Genomic DNA, 24,486 nt, shown 5'->3' on the forward strand with positions numbered 1-24,486 from the left:
GCACAAAATACACCAGATAAGATGAATCAAAAGAGACCCACACCAAGCTATATCGTAATCAAATTGTTGAAAGCTAAAAGCAAATGGAGTGTTAAAAGCAGCAAGCGAAAAGTGAACATCATTTATAAGGGAACCACCATGCAACTATCAATGGATTTCTCAGCAGAAACCTTGCAGGCCAGAAGAGTATAGAATGATATATGCAAAATCCAGAAAGAACACTGCCAGTCAAGTATATTATACCAAGCAATCCTATTTTTCAAAATGAAGAGGTGATAAATACTTTCTCAGACAAAAAAAAAAAAAATGAGACAGTTTATCACCGCTAGACTTGCCTTAAAATGTCAAGGGAGTTCTTCAAGCTGAAGAGGACACTAGTTAGTAATACAAAAACATATGAAAGTATAAAACCCAGTGATAAAAACAACTACACTGTCAAAACCAAAACACTGCTACTGTTATGTCAGTGGGTAAATAAAAGACAAAGCTATTAAAAATAACTAAAGCTGCAATAATTTGTTGAGGGATACAAATTATAAAAAGATGAAAATGAGACATCAAAAACATAAAATGTGAGAGGAAGGGGAGTAAAAGTTTAAAGTTTTTTTTTTTTTTTTTTTTTTTTTGAGACGGAGTCTCGCTCTGTCGCCCAGGCTGGAGTGCAGTGGCGCAATCTCGGCTCACTGCAAGCTCCGCCTCCCGGGTTCACGCCATTCTCCTGCCTCAGCCTCTCCGAGTAGCTGGGACTACAGGCGCCTGCCACCACGCCCGGCTAATTTTTTGTATTTTTAGTAGAGACGGGGTTTCATTGTGGTCTCGATCTCCTGACCTCGTGATCCGCCCGCCTCGGCCTCCCAAAGTGCTGGGATTACAAGCGTGAGCCACCGCGCCCGGCCTAAAGTTTTATATGTGATCAAAATTTAGTTGTTTCCAAGATAAATACCACATTATAAGTATAAGATGATTTATGTAAGCCTCAGGATAATCACAAAGCAAAAGCCTATATTTGATATACAAAAGATAAAAAGAAAAGATCCAAAGCATACTACAGCAGAAAGCCATCAGGCCACAAAGGAAGAAAGCAACAGAGAAAGGCAGAAACAAAGGATTTACAAAACAAACCAGAAAACGATTAACAAAATGGCACTAGTAAGTCTTCACCTACCAATAATTACTTTGAATGTAAATGGACTAAATTTTTCAGTCAAAATGCACAGAGCAAATGTCTGCACTAAAAAAATAAGACCCAACTGTATGCTGTCTACAATTCACATCATCTTAAAGGATACTCATAGAATGAAAATGAAGAGAGGGAAAAATATATTTCATTCAAATAGAAAACAAAAGACAGCAGGGGCAGGTATACTTATTTCAGAAAAAAATAGACTTTAAGTCAAAACTGTAAAAAGAGACAAAGAAGGTCATTATATCGTGGTAAAGGGTTTAATTCATTAAAAGGAGCAAACAATTGTAAATATACATATGTAAATATATACATAAATGTGTGTGTGTGTGTGTGTGTGTGCACCCAACAGCAGAGCATCTAAATATATAAGTCAGGCTGGGCATGGTGGCTCATGACTATAATCCCAGCACTTTTGGAGGCCAAGGCAGAAGGATTACTTGAGCCCAGGAGTTCAAGACCAGGATGGGCAACATAGGGAGAGCCCAGCTCTACAAAAAATTTAAAAATTAGCCAGGTATGGTAGTGTACACCTGTGGTCCCAGCTGTTTGCTTGGGCCTGGGAGGTCAGGGCTGCAGTGAGCTGTGATTGTGCCACTGCATTCCTGGGCAACAGGGCAAAATCCTGCCAAAAAATAAAAAAAGATGGAGAAATAAAGCACACATTAAGAGATCTGAAAGGAAACACACTGCAGCACAATAATAGGATATTTCAGTACCCCACTTACAACAAAAGACAGATCACCCAGAAATAAAATCAATAAGGAAACACTGGATTTGAATTATACTTTAGACCAAATGGGCATAATAGACATGTACATGACATGCCACCCAACAGCAACGGAATACGCATTCTTCTCAAGTGGATGCAGAATATTCTCCCAGATATATCATGTGTTAAGCCACAAAGAAAACAACAAATTTAAAAGTATCAAAATCATATCAAGTATCTTTTCCAACCAAAATGGCATAAAACTAGAAGTAAATAACAGGAGAAATCAGGAAAATTGCCAGCTGTATGGAAAGTAAACAATATGCTCCTGAACAACTATTTGGTCAAAGAAATTAAAAGGGAAATTTTAAAATGGAAGCACTAAGTCAGAAATGGAAACACAACATGCCAAAATTTATGGGGATAGCAAAAGCAGTTCTAAGAGCGAATTTCATAGCAGTAAATGCCTGCCTCAAAAAAAATGGAAAATTGCAAATAAACAAACTAATATTCCACCTCAAGAAACTAGTAAAAGAATAACAAACTAAGCCCAAAGTTAGAAGAAGAAAAAAAAAGAAAGATCAGAGCAAAAGTAAATAAAATAGAGACTAGAAAAGTTATACAAAAGATGAATGAAACTAAGAGGTTTTTTTCTGAAAAGGTAAACAAAATTGACAAACCATTAGCTAGACTAAGAAAAAAAGGGAGAGGACTCAACCAAAACTCATTTCAAAAATGAAAGAGGAGACATTGCAACTTATTACACAAAAACAGAAAGCATCATAACAGACTACTATAAACAATCATATACAAACAAATTGGACAACATACAAAAAATTAATAAATTCCTTGAAACAAATAGCCTACTGTATTAGTCCGTTTTCATGCTGCTGATAAAAGACATACCCGAGACTGGGCAATTTACAAAAGAAAGAGAAGTTTAATGGACTTACAGTTCCACATGGCTGAGGAGGCCTCACAATCATGGCAGAAGGCAAGGAGGAGCAAGTCCCGTCTTACATGGATGGCAGCAGGCAGAGAGAGCTCGTACAGGGGAACTCCTCTTTTAAAAACCATTAGATCTCATGTGACTTATTCACTATCACGAGAACAGTGCAGAAAAGACCTTCCCCCATAATTCAATCTCCTCCCACCAGGTTCCTCCCACAACATATGCAAATTGTGGGAGTTACAATTCAAGATGAGATTTGGGTGGGGACACAACCAAACCATATCACCTACCAAGACAGAATCATAAAGAAATCAGAAATCTGAACAGACCAATAATGAGCAAAGAGATTGAATTAGTAGTCAAAAATCTCCCATCAAGGAAAAGCCCAGACCCAAAGGGCTTCATAGTTGAATGCTACCAAACATTTAAAGAACTAATACCAATCCTTCTCAAACTCTAACAAAAAATTGAAGAAAAGAGAATACTTCCAAACTCATTTTACAAGGCCAGAATTACCCTGATACCAAAGCCAAAGTCACTATCAGAAAAGTACAGGCCAATATCACTGATGAACATAGATGCAAAAATTATCAACAAAATACTATCAAACTATATTCAACTGTACATTAAAGGATCACTCACCATGATCAAATGGGACTATCTCTGGGATGTGAAGATGATCAACATTCACGAATCAATAAATGTGATTCGCTATATTGGCAGAATGAAGGACAAAAAACATATGATCATCTCAATAGGTGCACAAAAAGCATCTGACAAAATTCAACCTCCTTTCACAACAAAAACTCTCAACAAATTAGGTATAGAAGGAATGTTCCTCAACACAACAAAGTCCATATATGAGAAGCCCACACCCAACATATTCAACGGTGAAAACATGATGACTTCAACATATTCAACAGTGAAAACATGATGACTTTTCTTCTAGGATAAGGAATAATACAAGGATGCACACTCTCACCACCTCTGTGCAACATAATATTGGAAGTCCTACCAGAGCAATTAGGCAAGAAAAATAAATAAAAGGCATTCAATTAGGAAAGGAAAAAGTGAAATTGTCTCTGCTTGCTGATAACATGATCCTATATTAAAAAAAAAAAACTGTAAAGGCTCCACCAAAGAACTGTTAGAAGTGATAAATAAATTCAGTAAAGTTGCAAGATACAAAATCAATTTACAAAAATCAGAAGTATGTCTGTACATTAACAATGTGCTGTTTGAAAAAGAAATTAAGAAAGCAATCCCACTTACAATCATATCCAAAAAGTACAGAGGAGTAAATTTTACCAGGGGGTCAAAAGTCTGTACACTGAAGGATCATCATGGTGGACAGGAAGCAGGACTAGATTGAAGCTCTGGAAAGAGCAGCATGTAGGCTCACATTGTGAATTTAAGCTCCAGATCAACTGCAAGAACAAACTACCAATCCCGAGAGGACCCACAGAACCTCTGAAGGAAGCAGACTGCTCCTGCAGAACCTGGGAGACACACCAAATACTGTGAGTGCCCCAACTGCAGAAGTGGGAAAGGGAGGCCCTCCTCTCCCAAACACACACCTGCACTGGAGAAACTACAGGTCTGTTTGCGGGAGAAGTTTCCAATCTTATCTGGAGCTGAGTCAGTTTAGAGAGCCGAGCAAAATACAGGGGTAGAGGAAGCAGCAGAAAGGCTCTGGGAGCACACTGGGTCCCCAAGCAGCCCATTCCTACCTGGCACCACAAGGATCCATCAGGAGGACAGCCAGAGGAGCAGGGGGTAAAACTACACGGGGAAAAGGAAATCTCTTGTTGAACTTTGTAACAATTTGAATGGGGCGAGAAGCCTCCTGGCCAGACCTGAAGGGAGGGCACAAATCCAGTGTGCAGACTCCACAGGCTGGTAAGAACCAAGCTCTTTTCTTTCTCAGCTGGCAGGCAGGTAGCCTGGGGCAAGTTTTCAAGCCCATCTTGCCCACAGCCTGGAAACATACTCGGGGCTGTTTTGGGGGCCATGGTGGGAGTGAGACTGGCCCTTCAGTTTGCATGGGAGCTGGGTGAGGCCTGTGACTGCCAGCTTTCCCCCACTTCCCTGACAACATGCATGACTCAGCAGAGGTAGCCATAATCTTCCTAGGTACACAACTCTAGTGACCTGGGAATCCCACCCCCATCCCCCGCAGTAGCCACAGCAAGACCTGCCCATAGAGAGTCTGAGCTCAGACACACCTAGCTCTGTCCCAACCTGATGGTCCTTCCCTATCCACCCTGGTAGCTAAAGACAAAGGGCATATAATCTTGAGAGTTCTATGGCCCTGCCCACTGCCAGTTCCTCTCCATACTACTACAGCTGATGCCCTCTGGAAAGTGCCACCTCCCAGCAGGAGGCCAACCAGCACAAAAAGAGAGCATTAAACCACCAAAGCTGAAAACCCTCACAGAGTCCATTGCATCCTCCTACCACCACCTCCACCAGAATAGGAGCTGAGAGACCCATAGTCGATTCACATCACAGGACTCTGTGCAGACAACCCCCAGTACCAGCCCAGAGCTGAGTAGACTCACGGGGTGGCTAGACCCAGAAGAGAGACAACAATCACAGCAGTTCAGCTCACAGGAAGCCACATTCATAGGAAAAGGGGGAGAGTACTACATCAAAGGAACACCCTGTGGAACAAAAGAATCTGAATAACAGCATTCAGCCTTAGACCTTCCCTCTGACAGAGCCTACCTAAATAAGAAGGAACCAGAAAACCAACCCTGGTAATATGACAAAACAATGCTCTTTATCGCCCCAAAAAAATCACACTAGTTCACCAGCAATGGATTCAAACCAAGAAGAAATCCCTGATTTACCTGAAAAAGATTCAGGATATTAGTTATTAAGCTAATCAGGGAGTCACCAGAGAAAGGTGAAGCTCAATGCAGGGAAATCAAAAAATGATACAAGAGGTGAAGGGAGAAATATTCAACAAAATAGATAGCTTAAAGAAAAAAAATCAAAAATTCAGGAAACTTTGGAAACACTTTTAGAAATGCAAAATGCTCTGGAAAGTCTCAGCAATAGAATTGAACAAGTAGAAGAAAGAAATTCAGAGCTCAAAGATAAGGTCTTCAAATTAACCCAATCCAACACAGACTAAGAAAAAAAAAAAAAAGAAAATATGAGCAAAGCCTCCATGGAGTCTGGAATTATGTAAAACAACCAAACCTAAGACTAATCAGTGTTCCTGGGGAAGAAGAGAATTCTGAAAGCTTGGAAAACATATTTGGGGGAATGATCGAGGAAAACTTCCCCAGCCTTGCTAGAGACCTAGACATCCAAATACAAGAAGCATAAAGAACACCTGGGAAATTCATTGCAAAAAGATCATCGCCTAGGCACATTGTCATCAGGTTATCAAAAGTTAAGACAAAGGAAAAAATCTCAAGAGCTGTGAGACAGAGCACTAGGTAACCAATAAAGGAAAACCTATCAGATTAACAGCATATAACTCAGCAGAAACTCTACAAGCTAGAAGGGTTTATTCAGCCTCCTCAGACAAAGCAATTATCAGCCAAGAAGTTTTTATCCAGTGAAACTAAGCATCATATATGAACAAAAGATTCAGTCGTTTTCAGACAAACAAATGCTGAGAGAACTCGCCATTACCAAGCCACCCACAACAAGAACTTCTAAAAGAAGTCCTGAATCTTGAAACAAATCCTGGAAACACATTGATACAGAACCTCTTTAAAGCATAAATCACACAGGACCTATAAAACAAAAATATGAGTTAAGAAGCAAAAACAATAAACAAAAAAACCAAATTACATAAGCAACAAAGAGCACAATGAATGCAATGGTACCTCACACTTCAATACTAACATTGAATGTAAATGGCCTAAATATTCCACTTAAAAGATACAGAATCACAGAATGGATGGACTCACCAACCAAATATCTGCTCCCTTCAGGACACTCACCTAACACATAAGGACTTACATAAAGTAAAGGAGTGGAAAAAGGTATTTCATGAAAATGGATACCAAAAGTGAGCAGGGGTAACTACTGTTATATCAGACAAAACAAACTTTAAAACAACAGCAGTTAAAAGAGACAAAGAAGGACATTATATAATGGTAAAAGGCTTTGTCCAACAGGAAAATATCACAATCCTAAACATATATGCACCTAACTCTGGAGATCCCAAATTTATGAAACAATTACTAATAGACCTAAGAAATGAGATAGACAGCAACACAATAATAGTGGGGAACTTTAATACTCCACTGACAGCACTAGACAGGACATCAAGACAGAAAGTCAACAAAGAAACAATGGATTTAAACTATACCTTGGAACAAATGAATGTTGACAGATATATACAGACCATTTCATCCAACAACCACAGAATATACATTCTACTCAACAGCACATGGAACTTTCTCCAAGAGAGACCATGTGATAGACCATAAAATGAGCCTCGATAAATTCAAGAAAACTGAAATTATATCAAGCACTTTCCCAGACCACAGTGGAATAAAACTGGAAATCAACTCCAAAAGGAACCTTCAAAACCCATGCAAATACATGGAAATTAAATAACTTGCTCCTGAATGAGCGTTGGGTTATAAACGAAATCAAGATGGAAAGTTAAAAATCCTTCGAACTGAATGACAGTAATGACACAACCTACCAAAACCTCTGGAATACAGCAAAGTCAGTGCTAGGAGGAAATTTCATAGCCCTAAACACCTACATCAAAAAGAAAGAACCCAAACTGACATTCTAAGGTCACATGAAAAGGAACTAGAGAAACAAGAACAAACCAAACCCGAACCCCACAGAAGAAAGGAAATAACCAAGATCAGCGCAGAACTATAGGAAATTGAAACAAACAAACAAAAATACAAAAGATGAATGAAACAAAAAGCTGGTTCTTTGAAAAGATAAATAAAATGGATAGACTATTAGCAAGAGTAACCAAGAAGAGAGAAAATCCAAATAACTTCACTAAGAAATGAAACAGGAGATATTACAACTGACACCACTGAAATACAGATGATCACTCAAGGCTACTGTGAACACCTTTATGCACATAAACTAGAAAGCCTAGAAGAGATGGATAAATTCCTGGAAAAGATACAACCTTCCTAGCTTAAATCAGGAAGACTTAGATACCCTGAATAGACCAATAACAAGCAGCGAGATTGAAATGGTAATTTAAAACTTAACAACAAAAAAAAAAGTCCAGGACCAGACGGATTCACATCAGAATTCTACCAGACATTCAAAGAATTGGTACCTGGGGTCGGGGGAGTGGGGAGAGATAGCATTAGGAGATATACCTAATGCTAAATGATGAGTTAATGGGTGCAGCACACCAACATGGCACATGTATACATATGTAACAAACCTGCACGTTGTGCACATGTACCCTAAAACTTAAAGTATAATAATAATAAAATTAAAAAAAAAGAAGTGGTACCAATCCTTTTGACACTATTCCACAAGATAGAGAAAGAAGGAACCCTCCCTAATTCATTCTATGAAGCCAGCATCACCCTAATACCAAAACCAGGGAAGCAGATAACCAAAAAAGAAAACTACAGAACGATAACCTTGATGAACATAGATGCTAAAATCCTTAACAAAATACTGTCTAACTGAATCCAAAAACTAATTATCTAATTATCCAAAAAGATAATCCACCATGATCAAGTGAGTTTCATAACAGGGATGCAGGGACGTACATAAGTCTATAAATGTGATACACCACATAAACAGAATTAAAAACAAAAAGCACATGATCATCTCAATAGATGTAGAAAAAGCATTCAACAAAATCCAGTATGCTTTATGATTAAAACTCTCAGTAAAATCGGCATAAAAGGGACATACCTTAATGTAATAAAAGCCAGCTATGACAAACTGACAGGCAACATAATACTGAATGGGGAAAAGTTGAAAGCATTCCCTCTGAGAACTGGAAAAAGGAAAGGATGCCCACACTCACCACTCCTCTTCAACACAGTACTGGAAGTCCTACCCAGAACAATCAGGCAAGAGAAAGAAATGAAGGGCACCCAAATTGGTAAAGACAAAATCAAACTGTCACCATTTACTGACAGTATGATCGTTTACGTTGAAAACCCTAAGGACTCCTCCAGAAAGCTCCCAGAACTGATAATTCAGCAAAGTTTCCAGATACAAGATTAATGTACACAAATCAGTAGTTCTTCTATACACCAACAGCGACCAAGCAGAGAACCAAATCAAGAATTCAACCACTTTTACAATAGCGGCAAAAAAAAAAAAAAACACAACTTAGAAATATACCTAACAAAGGAGTTGAACAACCTCTACAAGGAAAACTACAAAACGCTGCTGAAAGAAATCATAGACAACAGAAACAAATGGAAACACATCCCATGCTCATGGATGGGTAGAATCAATATTATGAAAATGACCATACTGCCAAAAGCAATCTACAAATACAAGGAACTCTCCATCAAAATATCACCATCATTCTTCACAGAATAAAAGAAAACAATTCTAAAATTCATATGGAACCAAAAAAGAGCCCACAGAATCAAAGTGAGGCTAAGCAAAAAGAACAAATCTGGAGGCATCACATTACCTGATTTCAACCTATACTATAAGGCCATAGTCATCAAAACAGCATGGTACTGGTATAAAAATAGGTACATAGAACAATGGAACAGAATAGAGAACACAAAAATAAACCCAAATACTTACAGCCAACTGATATTCAACAGAGCAAACAAAAACATAAAGTAGGGAAAGGGGCCAGTCACAGTGGTTCATGCCTGTAATCCTAGCACTTTGGGAGGCCGAGGTGGGTGGATCACCTGAGGTCAGGAGTTTGAGACCAGCCTGGCCAACATGGTGAAACTCTATCTCTACTAAAAATGCAAAAATTAGCCAGGGATGGTAGCAGGCACCTGTAATCTCAGCTACTCAGGAGGCTGAGGCAGGGGAATTGCTGAAACAGAGGAGGCAGAGGTTGCAGTGAGCCGAGATCAGGCCATTGCACTCCAGCCCAGGCAACACAGCGAGACTCCATCTCCAAGAAAAACAAACAAACAAACAAAAACCAAATGGGGAAAGGATACCCTTTTCAACAAATGGTGCTGGGATAATTGGCTAACCACATGTAGGAGAATGAAATTGGATCCTCATCTCTCACCTTATACAAACATCAACTCAAGATGGATTAAGGACTTAAACCTAAAACCTGAAATTATAAAAATTCTAGAAGATAACATTGGAAAAACCCTTCTAGACATTGTCTTAGGCAAGGATTTCATGACCAAGAACCCCAAAAAAATGCAATAAAAACAAAGATGAATAGCTGGGACCTAACTAAACAGCTTTTGCATAGCAAAAGGAACAGTCAGCAGAGTAAACAGGCAACCCACAGAATGGGAGAAAATCTTCACAATCTATACATCTGACAAAGGACTATATATCCTGAATCTACAACGAACTCAAACAAATCAGTAAGAAAAAAACAAACAATCCCATCAAAAAGTGGGCTAAGAACACGAATAGATAATTCTCAAAAGAAGATATGCAAATGGCCAACAAACATATGAAACAATGCTCAACATCACCAATGATCAGGGAAATGCAAAGCAAAACCACAAAGCGATACCACCTTACTCCTGCAAGAATGGCCATAATCAAAAAATCAAAAAACAGTAGATGTTGGAATGGATGCAGTGATCTGGGAACACTTCTATGCTCCTAGTAGGAATGTAAACTAATACAGCCACTATGGAAAACAGTGTGGAGACTCCTTAAAGAACTAAAAATGGAACTACCATTTCATCTAGCAATTCCACTACTGGGTATCTACCCAGAGGAAAAGAAATCATTATTACAAAAAGATACTTGCACATGCATGTTTATAGCAGCATAATTTACAATTGCAAAATTGTGGAACCAACCCAAATGCCCATCAAATCGACGAGTGGATAAAGAAATTGTGATATATATATATATATATATATATATATATATATATATATATATGAATACTACTCAGCCATAAAAAAAGGGATGAGTTAACAGCATTTGCAGTGACCTGGATGAGATTGGAAACTGTTATTCTAAGTGAAGTAACTCAGAAATGAAAAACCAAACATCATATGTTCTCATTGATAAGTGGGAGCTAAGCTATGAGGACGCAAAGGCATAAGAATGATACAATGGACTTTGGGGACTTGGGGGCAATTCTGGGAGGGGGGTGAGGGATAAAAGACTGCAAGTATGGTACAGTGTATACTGTTCTGCTGATGGGTACACCAAAATCTCACAAATCACCACTAAAGAACGTACTCATGTAACTAAATACCACCTGTATGCCAATAACTTATGGGAAAAAAAAGTTTTAAAAAATCTGTACACTGAAAACTATAAAACATTGATAAGAGAAATTGAAGAGGATACAAATAAATGGAACAATGTCCTCTGTTCATGGATTGGAAAAATTAATATTGTCAAAATATCCATACTACATAAAGCAATTTACAGACTCAATGCAACCCCTATCAAAATTCCAATACTATTTTTCACAGAGATAGAAAAAACAACCATAAAAGTCATGTGGAATCACAGAAGACCCTGAATAGACAAAGTAATCTTCAGGAAAAGGAGCAAAACTGGAGGCATTGTATTACTGAATTTTAAAATATATTACAAACTATAATAATTAAAACAGCATGATACTCACAACAGACACATCAAACAACAGAATAAGATAGACAGCCCAAAAGTAAACCCAAATATCGATGGTCAACTAACTTCCAAAAAAGATACACAACGTAGAAAGGACAGTCTTCTTTAAATGGTATCAGGAGAACTGGATATCAATATACAGAAAAATAAAAATGGACTCTTTTTCACCGGTTACAGAAAAGTCAACTCAAAATTAATTAAATTCTTAAATTTAGGACTTGAAGCTGTAAAACTACTAGTAAAAACAGCGGAAAAGCTCCATGACATTGGAATCAGCAGAGATTTCTTGCATATGACCCCAAAAGCACAGGCACTGAAGGCAAAAATAGACAAATGAGATTACATCAAATTAAAAAGCTTGTGCGCAGCACAGGAAACAACTAACAGAGTGAAGACACAACCCACACATCGACAGATATTTGCAAATCATATGTTAAATAAGGGGCCAATATCCAAAACATACAAGAAACTCAACTACTCAGTAACAAGAAAACAAATAATCCCAAACTTCTACCTGGACATCCAGGCATCTCTATATATCTTCTGAAATCTGGGCGGAGGTTCCCGAACCTCAATTCTTAACTCCTGTGCACCCACAAGCTCAACACCATGTGGAAGTTGCCAAGGCTTGGCTTCTGGAATATGTAGATATATATGTTTCATGCTCACCCGTGTGAAGAGACCACCAAACAGGCTTTGTGTAAGCAACATGGCTGTTTATTTCACCTGGGTGCAGGTGTACTTTATACAAATGGACTCATGCAATATGTACTCTTCTGTATCTGGCTTTTTTCATACAACATTATATTTGTACACTGTTTAATTTCATTCCCATTTACTATTATATTGCATAAATGTGCCAAAATTTATTTATCTATTCTACTGTTTATGGATATCTGGGTGATTTCCAGTTTGAGCCTATTATAAACACCACTGCTATGAACATTCTAGTAGATGCATACACATGTCCACATACCAAAGCAAAGAATTACTGGGTCATAGGGTCTGCGTATCTGTAATTTTAATAGATACTGACATACAACTTACAAAATTGATTGTACCAATTCAACACTCCCATGAGCAGTGTATAAGAGTTCCTGTTGCTCCAAATCCTCACTCACACTTGGTATATTCTGTCTTCTTAATTTTATTCATTCTACTGTTCGGATAGTAGTGCTGCAAAGTGAATAAAATTTGTGATTCCCTGATAATTAATGATGTTGAGAACCTTTTCACCTCTTTTTCAAGGTATCTAAGTCCTCTTCTCAATTTTTCTATTGCATTGAGTCCTTATTGTTTTAAATTTTAAACCATGTGATATGGTTTTAAAAAGTAAATTTAAAAGTAATGTAATTAACAATACAAATAAATTCCATGAAGTTCTATGCTTCATGCTCTCTCCTTCTTAGAGATTTATATTAGCATTTCAAAAGCTCTGAAAAGTTCTACATTTTTCACCACCACAAAACAGTTTAGAGAAATGTTGTTTCCCTTCTGATATAATTTTCATGGAATTAACAATTGTCTCCTTTTTGTTACTGCTATTTTTTTTACAATTCGTTCTCCAATTTTATCCCATATTTCATTAGATCTATCAAACATCTATCAATATAATTTCTCAAATACTCAAAATTAGATAATCTATCATTTCAATTACTGTAACTACTGTTTTCTCTTGAAGTCTGCCATCTCCCTGTTCAGTGAAAATGGGTTGCTCTCCAATTCTGCCATATTTCTCTCATCCTGGAGTTTCCCTTCTTAATTTCCTGGTCCTGTTTTCTGGATCTCATGTCTTTCTTTTTCTTGGCCTACTCCCATGCTTTGCTGAACACATTCTCTAGGAGCTTTCTTTAAAAAAAAAAAAAAAAAGAAATGGAAAGAAAGTATTTCATCCTTGTATATGTGAAAATGTTTTTATTCTGCCCTTATATTTGACAGAAAGTTTGACTATAGAATTCTAAGTTGGAAGTTACTGTCCTTCAGAATATTGAAAAAATTTCACTTCATTATATTTCAGGATAACAATGACTTAGTAACATTGTTAAGAAATCCAATGCCATTCTAATTCCCATCCCTTTAATTTTTGTTTCTGCCCTCTGAAAACGTTTAGAATCTTCCCTTTAGTCTTAGTGTTCTCACCTTTTTAATGATGTGCTTTAATGTAGGTCTTTTTACTTGGTGGGCCCTTTAAATATGAAGACCCCTGCCCTGGCAAAATTTTTTAAATTATTATTTTGATCATTTCTTCCCTGTTTATTTTTCGTTCTCTTTTTCTAGGACTCAGGTTTCTAATTAATTAACTGGATAAATATATCAGGCCTCTGAGCCCAAGCTAAGCCATCATATACCCTTGACCTGCACGTATACATCCAGATGGCCTGAAGCCACTGAAGAACCACAAAAGTGAAAATAGCCAGTTCCTGCCTTAACTGGTGACATTCCAATATTGTTATTTGTTCCTGCCCCACCCTAACTGATCAATTGACCTCCTGACACTCCTTCTCCTGGACAATGAATCTCAGGAGCTCCCCACTGAGCACCTTGTGACCCCCACCCCTGCCTGCAAGAGAAAAACCCCCTTTAACTGTAATTTTCCACTACCTACCCAAATCTTATAAAGACCGCCCCACCCCTATCTCCTTTTGCTGACTCCTTTTTCGGGCTAAGTCGGCCTGCACCCACGTGATTAAAAGCTTTATCGCTCACACAAAGCCTGTTTGGTAGTCTCTTCACACTGACGCGCAGAACAGAATGAATGGATAGAAAAGTTTTCTGAGTACTTTTTAAGAAAAAAAGCTTATTGGCTGGGCGCGGTGGCTCACGCCTGTAATCCCAGCACTTTGGGAGGACAAGGTGGGCGGATCACGAGGTCAGGAGTTCGAGACCAGCTTGGCCGACATGGTGAAACCCCGTCTCTACTAAAAACACAAAAATTAGCTGGGTGTGGTGGCAGGCGCCTGTAATCCGAGCTACTTGGGAGGCTGAGGCAGGAGAATTGCTTGAACCAGGGAGGCGGAGGTTGCAATGAGCCGAGATCGCACCACTACACTCCAGCCTGGGTGACAAAGCAAGACTCCCTCTCGAAAAGAAAAAAAAAAAAGCTTATTAAGCAATAAAGCACAGAGTATCAGACCATATATTTAGTGCTGAACATTTTATTATAAATGATCAAAAAGGTTTAACACACTATTGTGTACAACCTCCCACTACTGTAAAACCTAACATTGCTACTTTCATTTCAGATAATGCAGAAATACAAGAAGCATTAGCTGTCTGTAGGCAGAAATCTGTTCGAGTCATTCCTTATTACTGAATCCCTAGAATTAATTAAACATCTAGTATGGACTTGATATTGTATATAACATTTGCACTTATGTCTTACAAAATAGTCATCTAAGTAGAACGGTGTTTAAGGCAGAAAGATGGAAAAACGTTTGCAGTCTTTTTGGTTGGCATGAAACACTGACTGCATTCCCCCCAGATTTATAAGAAAGAAATATTTGCAGTCTTACCTGGAGTTAGAGGGATGGACTCTCTCAAGGTTATTTTTCAATCTCTGCACATATATACTTATGGAAGTAAGAAGAAGGAGAAAAGGCAGATCCCCCATAACAGCGGTTAAACACCTGAACTTGCTCCACTATGACAGGGTTTATCATCCACCTCTCAGTCCTCAAGTGGCTGGAAATATGGAAATTGGAGTCCAGGTAGACAGGTGAGTGTACAACCTCTTAAGTGTGGAGCCCTCGGAATTCACAACACTCCCCAAATCGCTTCCTGCGCAGGCGCAGAGTCGGGAGGGAGTCGGAAAGCAGAACCCGGTGCCCCCAATAAAGCCCCCAGCCGGACGCTGCCGCTACCGGGGTTTGGCAACTTCCGGAAGACCTATGGCCCAAAGGAGAATCCTGTTGGGGGCGGCGGGGGCCAGTGGCCGCTAACCAATCCGACACCCGCCAGCAGGCTGAAGAGAGGGGCTTTCCCAAAAGGAAAACTTTCCCAAACCTGGGGGATGGGAAGAGAAGACAAAAGGAGCGCCTCTGGCTCCCTTTCCCACTTCCCGGCCGCCCGCCCCAGCTCTCGGCCTCGGCTGCACGACCGGGGTGGAGGATCCCGGCCGCAGGCCGAGGCGAGAGCCAGGTGGGAGGGCCGCGGGCGGACTGCCCCTCTCCCCGCCTTGCTGTACGCCGCTGACGTAGCCTGCGAAGTTTGGGGAGGGAGGAGCTCGGGCGGCCGGAGCTGGTCGCGGCGCACACCGGGGAGGGCCGGGGCTGCCAGAGAGGAAGCTCTTTCGCGGCGCTACGGCGTTGGCACCAGTCTCTGGAAAAGAAGTCAGCTCTGGTTCGGAGAAGCAGCGGCTGGCGTGGCCCACCCGGGGAATGGGCGCCCTCGTGACCTAGTGTTGCGGGACAAAAAGGGTCTTGCCGGCCTCGCTCGTGCAGGAGCGTATCTGGGCGCCCGAGCGCGGCGGGGTAGCCTTGGGAGCCACCGCAGCAGGGGGCACACCCGGAACCGGCCTGAGCGCCCGGGACCATGAACGGAGAGGCCATCTGCAGCGCCCTGCCCACCATTCCCTACCACAAACTCGCCGACCTGCGCTACCTGAGCCGCGGCGCCTCGGGCACTGTGTCGTCCGCCCGCCACGCAGACTGGCGCGTCCAGGTGGCCGTGAAGCACCTGCACATCCACACTCCGCTGCTCGACAGGTAGGCAGCCACTGGGGTTCCCGGGAAGAGCCCCCAACTCTCCTGCATCCCCTCAAGCCCCCTGACAAGCGGGCTCTAGAGCCCAAATGGCAGTGACCGCTTGGGGCCGGCCCCACCTCGTCACCTCTAGGCAGCCCTTCAAGCTTGGGAGGTAGGGAGCACCGACCCCTCAAGCTCTGGCACGGTAGGGAGCACCGACTTCTCTGGAGATGCAGCAGTTGCATTCCTCCACACATCTCTCCATTGCCCTTTCCCTCCTTACCTCTTACTCCTAGGCGTTCTGGCTCCGTACTCCAAAAATCAGCAATCACTGCCTAACTCTAAGCGCCAGGTTTATTGAAATTGATGTGTGTTTATATATAGTGGGTGTGGGTTTTGTTTGCTTTGTTTTTTCCTTATTTTTGAAATCGGGCTGTAGGGCTGCACTGTCTAGTAGGTAGCTCTTAGCCACAGGTGGCTATTGAGCACTTGAAATGTGCCCGTCCGAACTGAAATGTGACCTAAGTGTAAAATACCAGAGTTCGAATGCTTAGTATTTATAAAAAAAAGAACTTATAATATTTTATTATTTGTTTATTGATTATATGCTGAAATGATAACATTTTTGATATCTTGGGTTAAATATAAGATTAAAATTCATTTTATGTGTTTCTTTTTACTTTATGTGGCCACGAGAAAATTTTAAATTGTATGTGGTTGTGTTCACATTATATGTTTATTGGACCGCGCTGCTTTAGAATCAAGGATGTTTTGCTTTTTGTTGTTTTTATTTTGTTTGTGGTTTATTATGTGTTGTCAGGAACGTTTTATATCAAACTCAATACTAGCAGTTCAGTTTCTCCCAGCCTCAGTTTCTCTCACAGGGAAGCTTAAGTAGAGGAAATGTGTGCTATTTTTGCCACAATAAATTGAACCAAAAGACTGTTAAATGGCCAGAAATTGTAAATGGCTTTCACTTATTGGTTTGTACAGGTTTTAAGGGAAGGTAGCATTAGTTTCTGTTTTCAGAAGAACATTACAACCGCGTGCCATAGACCTGTGACTGTATTAGTCAATGGGTCTGGTCACTAGTCTTGTGCATTTTACTTCCTACAGGGATTTAACTAGGCCCAGCATTCAGTTCTTAGTGAGTTAACATCCATGATTACAACATTCTCTTCTCCTCCTCCTATATCTAATGTGAAAATACGTCATCACAGATGCCTGATTGGCCAGAAGCTGCGAGTATCCAATATCAGATAAATTCCTCAGCTTCTGCCCTGCCAAAGTTACTGGATTTTCACCTACCTGTGGCTTTTCTTCATTGTCTCTCACTGTCAGGCTTAGATGGCCTAAATGGCACAGGAGATTTGGGACACCTCTAGAGCTTGTTTCCACTTCTTGTCTATCATAATCCAGATTCAGTGATACACAAGGTGTGGTGTCTGTTTACTCAGAGCCTTATATTCTGTGGAACAAGTGCTGGACAAGTGTGTATATGTGTCTGTAGTCAACTTTTAAGGGTGGTGGTTGGTTAGAGAGGGTGGATATATGTTAGAACCAGTTATGCAAACACTATATGGAAATGTAGCACTGATGGACCCATTAGGTATTGAAAAGCCAATTGATCCTCCCATTTTGGGTGCTACTTCTCAGGATTTTTATTTATCTAAGCTTTGTGCAGTTTGGGGACCAAGAAGTGAAGAGGGAGTTTCCTTCCCATACTTATGAACAATTTTCATCGTCTAAAATTCTTCACTGAATTGGGTAGGAAATTAATTCTGTCTTGGAGGAAGCCATAAGACCAGTGAAACACTCTGGCATTACTGCATCACATTCTTTTCTCCAATTTGTTACTTAAGATCTTATCATTGCAGTATTTATGTAGTCTGAGCATTAGATGAGGCTATGCAGTTGACTCACTAGTGTCTCTTTCCTCACTCATAAAATACGAATAATAAATACACGTGTTTCTCGGACTATGGAGAACAATATTGGCATTGTTCTTTGGGATGACCTCAAAGAAAAATAAGTTTATGCAATGTTACATGCTCTTATTTTAATGATTGGTGAATCAGTCTCCATAACCTGACTTCTCTCCGATGAGTGGACCTTCCCCGACAATCTTCCCACCCCTTATGAGTAATGAGTCCAATTGGTTGTTCAGATACCCTGTAGATGACATAACTTTTTTGATTAAATTTTTGAGTTAATTTTGGTGATGTGGCTGTAGAAGCTGTACTTTCCACCTTTATTTTCAAAATGTAAAAATCAATTTTTAAAATCTTTTGGCTTTAAAAAAAAAAAATTTCCCACTCACTCAATCTTGCCAAAAATCTGTCTTCAAGAACTTTCCTACTATATTCTTTGATCAAGCAATAGGGTAGAAAGAACGCAGGCTTTAATGTCCCATGATTGCAATTCAAATCTGACGCCAACCCTGCCACTTATTAGTGTGACCATTAGAAAAGTATTAATTTTTCTGAGCTTCAGTGCCCTCATTTATAAAGTGGAGATAATGAAACTATGTTTAGAGGGTGATCTTAGGATGCTAGTGCATATAAAGTGACTGATGTGTAATACGGTCACAGTGGAAAGAAGAATGCCTCTTAATGGGAGGAGGAAAGAGTGTGTGAAGTGTCACCGAGACTTCTGCAGCATGCACTCTCTGTTGTTCTTAGTATCCAGGAATCTTCAGGGTCATCCTCTGTTGTTGGCCTAAACCTCTTGGGAAAGATACAGAACTATTTCCATCCAGGGAATAAACGTTTAATTAAAATGGGTCTCACAAACTGATACAATTGGTTTCCTAGCAGCTGGAGTATTAAGTGATTGAAGGACAGAGAATGAGAGAAGTTTTTCACTTTATGCCTTCTTGTTACTCTTGAATTTTAAGACATATAAATATATGACCTATTCAAAAAATAAATAACGAAGATTCTTTTGCTTTGTTTTTCTGTTTGTTTTTAAAAGTAGTCCTCTTAGTCTGGTCTAAAATGTCTGTTGCTATTCATATTTCAATAGCCATTCATTCAGAGCTTGGGAGGTGTAAAAACTAACTTATCATCATTACTTACCTAATAGGCTTCTCCTGGAAACATTTCTATTTCTGTCATTGCTGCAACCAACATCCAGTCACCCAGGGTAAAAAAATAATGACATCTCCAATTCCTTTTCATTTTTTTTTTAACCCCCTGCAGTCAGGCACCACACCCGGGCATTCTATTCACTTAGTGTTTTTCTTTCCATTTCCACTGCTACCTTTGTAGTTTTAGGTTCACGTCTTAACTGGTATTAAAATCTCCTAACACCTGACTTTCAAACTCTACCACTTTCTACTAATCCTACATCTTGTTGCCAAATTAATCATCTTAAAATTTTATTCTACTGTCATTCCCCAACTCAAAAACTTTCAGTCACACCAGGTACATTGGCACACCCCTGTAGTCCCAGCTACTCAAGAGGCAGAGTAGGGAGGGCCAGTCTGGGCAACATAGCAAGATCTGGTCTGTTAAAAAAAAAAAAAAAAAAAAAAGTTTCCAGTGTGTATTCTGTATGTAAAAAAAAAGCAAACAAACCATCAGTCACAATTTAGTGACTTCTAAGTGAAGTTTCACCACCCTAACCAGGCTTTAAGACTGAGATATGGCCCTAACCTGTCTTATTCACCTTCACTCCTTTTATATTACATATCCTGAACTGCATTAAACAATTCACAATTTCCCAAATTTAGCCTTCCCTTTAACTGCCTTGAAATCATTTGATACCTACCTATTGGACATCTGATACATTACTATGTCCAGGGCACTGTTCCAAGTGCTAGGCATATACAGGTTAAAAAGAAAGCACATCCCCTCCTCAAGTGGAGGCCTCATTTGTCTTAGATACCCTCCAGTGTTTAAATTCTGTCCATTCTTAACCTGGGATCAAAATCCTACTTTTCTGAAGACCGTAAATGACTCTCCTAACCTCAAATGTACTCTTTTCTCTGAACTCCCAATAGCTTTCTTTTCTTTTCTTTTCTGTTTTGGTGGCATTTATTACATTCTGCCTTATATTTTTATTTTACTTAAAAGATTTCTGGGCAACTCGAAAGCAAAGACTATGTTTTTTTAATCTATATATTTTCCATAATGCTGAGCATCGTTCTTTATTCATAATAAAAGTTAAATGTGGCCAGGCAAGGTGGCTCACACCTGTAATCCCAGCACTTTGGGAGGCTGAAACTGGAGAGTCACTTGAGCCCAGGAGTTTGAGGCCAGCCTGAGTAGCATAGTGAGACCTTGTCTTTACAAAAAAAAAAAAAAAAAAATAGGCACGGTTGCATGCCTGTGGAGCTAGCTGGCTGCTGGGAAGGCTAAGGTGGGAGGATGGCTTGAATCCAGGAGTTTGAGGCTATAGTGAGCTGTGATCATGCCACCGCACTCTAGCCTGGGTGACAAAGAAAAATAGAAAAAAAATAGTTAAATATGTATTTGTTTTACATATGAATAAGCAAATGAACCTGGTAGCCAGTTACCCTAGCAATCTATTAATATTATTGAGCATTTATCTGTTCTCAGTGTTCTTTTCCTGAGTTCTGGTATATAGTTCATAAATATTATTGACTTTTATGCAGCTATTAAATTTATAACATTTAAATGTTTTAATATTCAGGATATTTGGAAAATGTTTAGATGGTATGCAACCATAAAATTTAATATAATATTCTAATAAAACATGTTCACTTGAATACAATGTAAACTTAATCATGTAATTAGTTCAAGCACCAATTATTCTAACATAGATAGACTTTATAAATTTAATACTATGTTCTTTCCCTTTCCTAGGATAAGTACAATGATAATAAACCTGTGTTTAGCACTTTTACCTGTCAGTGGCTTATAGAAGTTATTTTGGTCTCTAAACAGACCTGTGGAATATATAGAGTGGTATTATTTCTATTTTAAATATGATGAGACTAAGGTGCAGAGAAGTTGCATAATTTATATGAGGTCTCATAGCTAATTAATGAAAAAAATCCAGGCTTAGTCTTATAGACATGATAATTGTATATTTTTTATTACTTGAAGTAATTATGCATTTTCTTTTCTTAGTGAAAGAAATGATGTCTTAAGAGAAGCTGAAATTTTACACAAAGCTAGATTTAGTTACATTCTTCCAATTTTGGGAATTTGCAATGAGCCTGAATTTTTGGGAATAGTTACTGAATACATGCCAAATGGATCATTAAATGAACTCCTACATAGGGTAAGTATTACACATTTTTAGTGGCCATAATTGCCATTTTTACTATTCAAACTATATTTTACTTTGATTTTATATTTGATCAGATTATTTAGGGGTATATAGATGAATCAAAAAATAATGAAAAACTATCACAGGGATAAAATTTTACCTTTTGTGACATTTTTGTGTTGATTAAAACACTGTGGATTCAGGCCCTGTACTCTAGATTATTTTGCCTGGGTTACCATTCCTAACATTTATACCAAATTCTAGTATTTATATGCATATTACATGGGTAGAAATGGAAGAGATAAATTCTGCACACTGTAAAATCCACTGTTAAGTGATATTTTATTTTGTATTAATAGCAATTTCAAATTCAAATTTAATGTTACTAATACCAGTTCGTAAAGTTCTGAATTAGCAAGCCAAATATTAATAAATTATCTCTGAATACCAGATACATTAGCTTTTCTAATTATAGACAGTGGTATGAGCCATTTACCTTTTTTCCCAAGGTACAAATCACTCTGTCTTTGATTATGAATCCCATGAGTAAACAAATTCAGGGGTCCTCATTCTCAAAATACATGTATTCATTATTAATATTATCATGAATCTGTAGTTTCAATAAATCTTTTTAAACCACTTGGTCCATTTTGTGAGGGTTGGCTTAATTAAAACTGTAATAATCTACAAAATCTAATCAATGGACACTCGTAAATGATAATGTAACACAATGCCCTGTAAGTGGTCAAGGGAAAGTGGGTGCCACTGTCAGTCAGTCATAGAGTAACTTCCTCTCTGTTTCAGAATACATCACATTCTATTCATGACTTGTGACCATTTGAAACAAGGATGGAATAAGTAACTGGTGTCAGTCTGTAAGATTTGTATAACTACCACAGAGCCAAGATACAAATATTAATAAATCACAATTTCTCTTGAATTTTTGTTGAGAAATGAGTATAAGTAGAAATCTAACATTTTCTTCCCACACCCCAGCAGATACTCTGGCACCCAAATTTGCAGCTCGCTGGAAATTCTACAGCCTCCTCCAGGGGGATTGCTAACTCCTGGAAAAAAATCATAAAATATAGAGTGAGCACTTCTCTCCCTTGTCTCCATGATCACAAGCCTCCATATTACATTATGCTGCAGAGAGGCCTGGTAACTGCTTTAAACTGCATAATTTTCAGAAAAAGTTACCTTTTTTACAGATTAAAAAATGAAGTTTCTCTAGGGAACAGGCTCTGTGTATACCAGAGAAAGTAATGTTCCACATTAGCCTTTTGCGTTTCTTTTGGTTTCCTGTATTGCATTATTTAGGGTGGGATTTATCTTGAAGTGCCCTCCCCCAACCTCACAAAATTCACTGAGAAAACTCAAGATATATCATAAACAGTCTAAAATATTTTGAACCACTCCCCCTGCCAGATTGATCACTGAACTATAAACTGACGCATTTGCAGAAAAACTTCTCAAGAACAGTTTTGTACTTTCAGTAGAAGCAGTCTTTTTCATAGCATTTAGAGAAATGTGGCATGGTGCCTGGTGATTCATTGTCAATCTTCCCAAATTGCCTGATCTTCCGAAGTGTGTTTATTCTCCTGGGAAGCCACATTAACTTTTATGTTCAGAAAACATTTATTTTAAGAAAACTCAGATGGGTATTATTTGAGTACTATGAAAAATAAAACGTTATGTTTTAAACGTGTCTGTTCTGTATAGTTTTGGAAACAAAAATGACTGTCCCTTCCACAAAAACAAAACAAAAGGCTAATTTTATAAGCTGGAATGCAGATAAATTAATTATATGATTAAATGTATGATAAATTAATGCTTGATCAAATACAATATGATCATAATTTGTAACTGATGCAGTGATTATAATAAAGTATGATTTTATATTAATAGAAAAATTAAAATACAAATTTTGAATGAATGGCTTGGTATTTACTAGAAACAAACTGTGTGTAATTTTGTGTGTATTTGTGTGCACTCAAATTACCTGATTAAGACATAGAATGGGGAAGTGGATGTGGGTGTAAGTATATGACTCTGGCTATATACAGACACAAAATAATTGAGATCTGTGTCAGTTGAAGAAAGACCCAAAACTATGTAGTTGCATGACCAATATAAACTAAAAGGAAGTATTGGTGCCTAAAAGTTATCATAATTTTCTCTATAAAGTGAGGAAAGTAAGACACAAAAATGTTAAACCCTATCAAATTGGTGCTATTTTATAAAAATGAGCATATGTTTTAACCTTAGTTTATACTGTATTTCCTCATGGAGCATTTAACTTTCTAAGTGTGAAACATAGTGAAATTTGGACTAATTTCATTTTGTTTCTTTTCACATATATATGAAGAAAGCTGAATATCCTGATGTTGCTTGGCCATTGAGATTTCGCATCCTGCATGAAATTGCCCTTGGTGTAAATTACCTGCACAATATGACTCCTCCTTTACTTCATCATGACTTGAAGACTCAGAATATCTTATTGGACAATGAATTTCATGTTAAGGTAATTACTTTTTTAAAAAGTTTATCTGTTTCCTTGTCCTTATAGTTTAAAAATACTTTTTAGTTATTTCTTTGACCTAGCCAATTTCATGTCTCTCCTTAGGGGTAGCGCCTAATGAATAGTAATTTCCATAGCCCCTAATTTCTATCTTCTATTCTCCTTCTTCCTACTGCAGTTAGGAAGTTATTCCTAGACAGAGATAGAATTATGGTACAAAATACAAAGCCATTATGTTTCTTAATTGAATTGTCAAGATCACCTTTTTTTTTTTACTTTTTATTTTAAAATTATTATATGTTTATAGGAAGTTGCAAAGGTAATAAAGAGGTTTCATGTATCCTTCACCTGGTTTCCCACATTGTTACATCACACATAATTATAGTATAATTTCAAGACCAGGTATTTGACATTAGTACAATGTGTGTTCATAGTACTATTACTTTATCACATGTA

The 24,486-nt window shown here is 38.5% G+C and overlaps 1 protein-coding gene and 1 long non-coding RNA gene across 2 annotated transcripts in view; one reads left to right on the forward strand and one right to left on the reverse strand.

Annotated features, from left to right (window-relative positions):
* Positions 1-15,733, reverse strand: part of LOC131384250 (uncharacterized) — a 117,940-nt gene extending 102,207 nt beyond the window's left edge. The window contains exon 1 of the long non-coding RNA XR_009214919.1: positions 15,102-15,733. This is a non-coding gene — a long non-coding RNA (uncharacterized LOC131384250). The remainder of the gene's footprint in view (positions 1-15,101) is intronic.
* A 19-nt stretch (positions 15,734-15,752) lies between these two features.
* The window catches only part of RIPK2 (receptor interacting serine/threonine kinase 2), a 34,686-nt gene continuing 25,952 nt past the window's right edge, over positions 15,753-24,486 (forward strand). The window contains exons 1-3 of the mRNA XM_032759999.2: positions 15,753-16,292; positions 21,368-21,521; positions 23,878-24,033. Of these exons, the coding sequence (XP_032615890.1) occupies positions 16,120-16,292; positions 21,368-21,521; positions 23,878-24,033 (483 nt within the window). The 5' untranslated portion in view covers positions 15,753-16,119. The remainder of the gene's footprint in view (positions 16,293-21,367; positions 21,522-23,877; positions 24,034-24,486) is intronic.

The sequence above is a fragment of the Hylobates moloch genome, unplaced genomic scaffold (genome assembly GCF_009828535.3).
Source record: "Hylobates moloch isolate HMO894 unplaced genomic scaffold, HMol_V3 SCAFFOLD_9, whole genome shotgun sequence".
Taxonomy (NCBI): domain Eukaryota; kingdom Metazoa; phylum Chordata; class Mammalia; order Primates; family Hylobatidae; genus Hylobates; species Hylobates moloch.